This window comes from Phocoena phocoena, chromosome 11 (assembly GCF_963924675.1).
Source record: "Phocoena phocoena chromosome 11, mPhoPho1.1, whole genome shotgun sequence".
Lineage (NCBI taxonomy): Eukaryota > Metazoa > Chordata > Mammalia > Artiodactyla > Phocoenidae > Phocoena > Phocoena phocoena.
Window position 1 is genome coordinate 80,498,898 of NC_089229.1, and position 6,251 is coordinate 80,505,148.

The window sequence follows — 6,251 nt, forward strand, 5'->3', positions numbered from 1 at the left end:
AAATGAGGAAGTTAAACTAACCAGGGGGAACCCTAATTTTAGTCATTTTCTAAAGTGCTTACATTCTTCCCTTCTATGACTATATTAAATTTTAATTTCATTTAATAGTTAGATAAGGAGAAAAAATATTGGTAGTTAATTTTACCAACTTATTTTTTCCTCCTATTTTTCAGAATGGAGACAACAGAAAATGGAAAAGCCAGCCGTCAGTGAAGAGTGACTTGAGCAACTGAATTTAGTATATTGCATAAATATTTTGGATGGAATTTGATATAAGAACTTTTACAGCAAGATTGTATAGTTATGTTGCCTGGACTGGTTTTTACATTTTTAAAATATTTCAACTAACTTTATCTTTTTTGTATTAATTGTAAAATTAGCACATATGTCAGAAATATACATTTGTCCTCCCAAATTAAACAAATTTATTTTATGGTAAAGGGTGTTCCCTCTGGAAATGTTTTTTAAAAAATTCTTAGGCTTCTCTTTGCCAAATAAAACTCTTAAAATATCTGAAATGCAAAATATCGGAGTATTCCTTTAGGAAAAAGATAATATTCATATAATGGCTGACAATTTTAAGAAATTTTAACAGAATTTGGGTGAGATTTATGTTTAATATAAAATATTGCCTATGAACCTGCAGCATATGCAGTGCTTTTCCAAGAAATAATGTTTTTCTGTTTATTTATTTTGTATTTTAATTTAAGTTGTTTTGTGTGTGTGTTGCCTACTTAAAAGCAGAGTTTTCGGGTAGTTGGGGTAAATTTATGTTTACCCATATTGGATGATGTTATATATACTTTTTATGCTAAAAACCTATTGTTCATTAACTTTTCATGTTGCAAGAGAAGCGTGAAGGAGATTGCTTCGCAGACTTGGAAGAAAGAAAAGTTATGTGTTACTTGTTTTAATCCCAGAAAAGAATCTTGGTCTCCTCATCTCTCAGAAATGTCATGGTTATATGGTGTATATTTGGTGAGTCTTCTTCCTGTGCTGCTTCTGGAAGCTCATAACATGTTGCAAGAAACATGTTATTTCAATGTTAAATGCTAATTCTAGGCTTGTCATTTTTCCTTGAGTATCTATTAGAGAAGAGGAAAAGCTCTTTTTTTAAATATAGAGATTCAGTATTTTTTATTTAAAAAAAAATAACTGGTGGTTAAATAAGGGTTCAGCAGGCTTTCAATCCAGTGAAATATACATTGTTCTCCTTTATCAACTCCTGTATCACTCTTAGCCCTTGCATCTGCCCTCTCCCCTAAGCTAGAGCCATTTTTATTCCTTACCACTGTGTTTAGATATACACTACTCAAAAGCACGACCAGGCCTTATTAGCGCCTAGACTTGCAAGATTTCAGGAGCTGTAACCCAGTACTCAATTATTGGATCATATTTACTTGTGGTTGAGTTCTGACCTTTTGTGTCTTATCCTTGATACCCATTCAGCTTGTACCAAGTAGGAGTCCCTGCTGTAGTTCTTGATTCAAAAATCTTTTCTTTATAAACCATTTCAAAGACCCCTTTTTTACTCTCAGTTTGTGCTTCCTCCTTTCCCATGTGCTAAGGCCATGCTTGTTGACAGTCTTACCTACATTTCAGTCTCCATTTTTAAGTATTATTTTTGCATATATACTGCTGTTATTGTGTTCTACCAACTGGTAGAATGTTTCTGTGGCTACATTTTGAACTACTGTACAAGTAGTTTTCTATATTATTCCATATATCGTTGGTGGTTAAGATTGTCCAGCAGACTCATTCTATGTGCTTAACTAGATGCCTTTTGAGCACCTAAAATTGAGCTCCTCCTCCACCTCCCACAGAGCATCAAGCTATATATTCTTGGTCTTATCTTGAGATACATTTTACAGCCTTTTGGTGGAAGTGACTGTTTTAGGACAGAAATAGAAAAATGACTGGTAGTTGTTGGCTCTTCTAAAACAGGATCCATATTGAGGATTTACTAGTCAAGATAAGTGGACAAAATTTAAATTAAAAAAAAATTATTACCCTTCCAGACTTAATGATTGTGGGAATGAAAGTTACCCTAGAGAGAACAAGTGCCCTTTCAGTTATAAAATTCTGATATCAGTATCATGGTAGCAAAAGATGTCCCTCATTTTTGTCCGCTTGCTCCCCAACAACATCAAAAACTTGACATCCATCCATGGACAAAAGTGCCTTTGAGGGAGCTGTGGCATCCAGCATCCAATGCCAAGTGACCTGGGAAGGGTGTCACCCACCTGTGTGTTGGATAAATAGGCAGACAAACCTTGGTCTCAGCTGTGGACCCTGCAGTAGCCCATGAAGAGGCTCCATACCCTCTCAGCCACAGTCTGGGAACCCCTGGAAAACACTATCTTAGGCACTCATCCATGGACATGAGAGCCTTGTGGAACTCCAGGTTTCTAGGTGAGAGGTTTCAGCACACCATTGGAGTAAAAAAAATATGCATCTGGAAGCACTGGAGTAGATAAGAGAAATAGCTTGACTTTACCCACATTACCCTTCCTCCAAGGTGATGACACAGCTTAGGGCCAAAAGAGAGCTCAGCCCATGATTTCTCCTGTGGGGGAAAGTGAGAGTGTGTGAGCGAGCACCCAACTTCCCCAGCTGTGTGGAACGTTGCCAAGGGGGCTCATTTCTTTGTTGCCCCATCCAGAGTACTGAACTGTGAGCTACAAGACAAGGGGGTTGGTGGGAGGGGGTGGGAAGATGCTGGGAGAGTGGCAGATAGGATTCTCAGAGGGCGTTAAAGGGATGTGAATCTTACTGTGTTGTAGACTCTATCAAGAAGCCCATCCACCAGCTGCTGGGAACACCTCACCTTGGGTCTGCCCAGCTAGCCCATGGACAACACTCAGTTGTTGTCCTCACCCAGAGACCCCTACCACGCTGTGGCCAGCTCCCTTTGTGCACTGCTGATGGCAGCAGTGAGAGTGAGCTTTGACAGACAGCTAGTGAGCACATGCAGAAAGCTGGATTGAAATTGCAGGCAAGGGTGAAACTACACACTTGAGGTTTAGCCACCTTTGGGAAAACAAAGAGATGCTGTCAGCACTTGGCCTGCTGTATTGTAGAATCCAGAGAAGGCAGATAAGCTTAAGAATTTTTCCACAAGAGGGAGAAAGTGCAGCGAGCTGCTTCTGACCAGCAGAATGACGAATCACCACACACTAGATTCTTCTCGCATCACACTTTATTGGAGTACAGCTTGGTTTCAGGCGGATGGAAGGAAGACCCCGTACGCTCGAGCCTGTCTGCTTATATAAGGGCTTAAGGACTCGTGTAAGTCCCTGATTCGTCCGTATGGTTATCGCATTTCGCAAGCCGGACTTTGGATAGGCCACTGCTTCAAAACCTGATTAGCATATTAGGTGCATGCGCCCTAGCGGCATACTTAGCGCATGCACAATGGCTATCCAGCCGCGCCCTACAAGAAAGGAGCATGGAGCAGGTGTATTCATAGAAGGTCTGAGATAGCCTCTGAACACCTAGCAGGGCTGACAGAAGGTATCTCTCTCCTACAGGCAGTTAGTAAAGACTAGAGGAGGTGACTGCTACTTCAAAAGCAAAAAAAGCAATACAAAACTTCAAGAAACATGAAAAATCAAGGTAACATGACACCACCAAAAGGATCACAATCTTCCAGTGACAACCCCAAAACATGGAGATCTGCAATTTACTCAATAAAGAATTTAAAATAGCTGTTGACCAGGAAACACAATAAGCTACAAGAAAACAAAGACAATTCAACAAAATCAGGGACAAAAATACATGAACAAAATGAGAAGTTTAATACAAGGAAGTCATAAACCATACAAATTCCTGAGATAAAGAATACAATGAATGAAATGAAATAGAAAATGTACTAGAGAGCAGCAAAAACAGAATGGATCAATCAGAAGAAAGAATCTGTGAAACAGAAGACATAACTTTGAAATTATCCAGTCAGAGGAGTACAAAGAAAAAAGAATGAAAAGGAGTGAAACAAGCCTAAGTGTTCTATGGGCTACCCTCAAAAGAGCCAGTTGGTGAATTACTGGAGTTCCAGAAGAAGAGAGCAGGAAGGGGGCAGAAAACTTACTTAAAGAAATAGTGACAGGGCTTCCCTGGTGGTGCAGTGGTTGGGAGTCCGCCTGCCAGTGCAGGGGACGCAGGTTCGATCCCTGGTCTGGGAAGACCCCACATGCCGCGGAGCGGCTGGGCCTGTGAGCCGCAACTGCTGAGCTTGCGCTCTGGAGCCCGCGAGCTGCAACTACTGAGCCTGCGCTCTGGAGCCCATGCTCCGCAACAGGAGGGGCCACCACGATGAGAGGCCCACACACCACGGCGAGGGGTGGCCCCTGCTCGCTGCAGCTGGAGAGGGCCCGCGCACAGCAATGAAGACCCAACACAGCCAAAAATAAACAAGTAAATTTTTTAAAAAAAGAAATAATGACAGAACTTCCCAAACCTAGGGGGAGATTCGGATATCCAAGTACATGTAGTTCATATGTCATCAAACAAAATTAACTTAAAAAGCTCCTTTCCAAAATACACTGTAATACAAGTGTCAAAAATCAAAGACAGAGACTCTTAAAAGCAGCAAAGGGGAAAAAGCTAGTAACTTATAAGGGAACCCCCAAAAGATTATCAGTGGATTTCTCAGAGAGACCTTATAGGCCAAGAGAGAGTGGGATGATATATCCAAATTGCTGAAAGGAAAAAGCTGCCAAACGAGTATTTTATATGGCAAAGCTGTTCAGAAATGAAGGAGAGAGAAAGAACTTTGCCAGACAAAAGCTGAGGGAATTATCACTGCTAGACCTGCCTTATGAGAAATGCTGAAAGAATTCTTCGAGTTGAAATGAAATGACAATAATTAGTAACATAGAAACATGAACATGTAGTGGTAAAGGTAAGTGTATGGTCAAATTTAGAATAATACTATAATATTGTGGAGTATTAACCACTTTAGTGTAAAGGTTAAAGGACAAGAGTGTTAAAAATAACTATAGCTACAATAATTTGTTAATGAATATACAATATAAAAGAGGTAAACTGTGACATCAAAAGCTTGAAGGGGGTAGTAAAAGTGTAGAGTTTTTGTATGTGATTGAAGTTAAGTTATTACCAGTGTAAAATAGACTGTTATATGTATAAGATATTTTATGTAAGCCTCATGGTAACCACAAAGCAACAATCTACAGTAGATTCACAAAACATAAAGAGCTTTCTGAAGCATACCACTTCAGAAAATCATCAGTTCACAAAGGAAGGTAGCAAGAGAAGAAGAAAGGAACGCAAGAAATACAAAACAGCCAGGAAAAAAGATGACATTACTAAGTCCTTACCTATCAATAAGTACTCTAAATGTAAATAGATTGAATTCTCCAATTAAAAGACATATAGTGGCTGGATGGATTAAAAAAAAAAAAGATACAGCTATATGCTGCCTACAAGAGACTCACTTCAGCTTTAAGGACACACATTGGCTCAAAATGAAGAGAGGAAAAACATATTCCATGCAAGTGGAAACCGAAAGAGAGCAGGGTAGCTATACTTAGATCAGACAACATAGACTGAAAGCCAAAAATGATAACAGAGAAGGTCGTTATATAATGGTAAAGGGGTCAATTCATTAAGAAGATACAAGAATCATATATATGCATCCATAATTGAGCACCTTAATATATTCAGAAAATGCTAACTGATCTGAAAGGATAAATATTATCATATTGTAACAATACAATAATAGTAGGGGACTTCAGTACCCTAATTTCAACAATGGATAAATAATCCAGATATAGAACAAAAAAAAAAAAAAATTGGACTGTAACCAACATTACTTAGACCAAATGAACCTAGGAGACATACAAAACATTCCATCCAACATCAACAAAATACTCAATTCTTCTCAAGTACACACAGTATTCTCCAGGATAGTTCATATAGGTCACAAAACAAGTCTTAGCAAATTTAAGAAGGTTGAAATCATACTAAGTATCTTTTGTGCCCACAATGGTATGAAACTAGAAGTCACTAACAAGAGGAAAACTTGAAAATTCACAAAAATGTGGAAATTAACACTCTTGAACAGTCAATGGGTCAAAGAAGAAATCAAAGAGAAATTTTAAAATATCTTGAAACAAAAATGGAAATACAGCATATCAAAACATATGGTATGCTGCAAAAGAGGGAAGTTTGTAGCAATAAACACCTACATTAGGGAAAAAAATAAAGATCTGAAGTAAACAATCTAATTTAAC

The 6,251-nt window shown here is 38.7% G+C and overlaps 1 protein-coding gene across 1 annotated transcript in view; it reads left to right on the forward strand.

Moving 5' to 3' along the window:
• Positions 1–514, forward strand: part of INTS13 (integrator complex subunit 13) — a 32,393-nt gene extending 31,879 nt beyond the window's left edge. Inside the window, exon 17 of the mRNA XM_065887092.1 lies at positions 174–514. Within this exon, the coding sequence (XP_065743164.1) occupies positions 174–213 (40 nt within the window). The 3' untranslated portion in view covers positions 214–514. The remainder of the gene's footprint in view (positions 1–173) is intronic.
• The last annotated feature ends 5,737 nt before the right edge of the window (positions 515–6,251 follow it).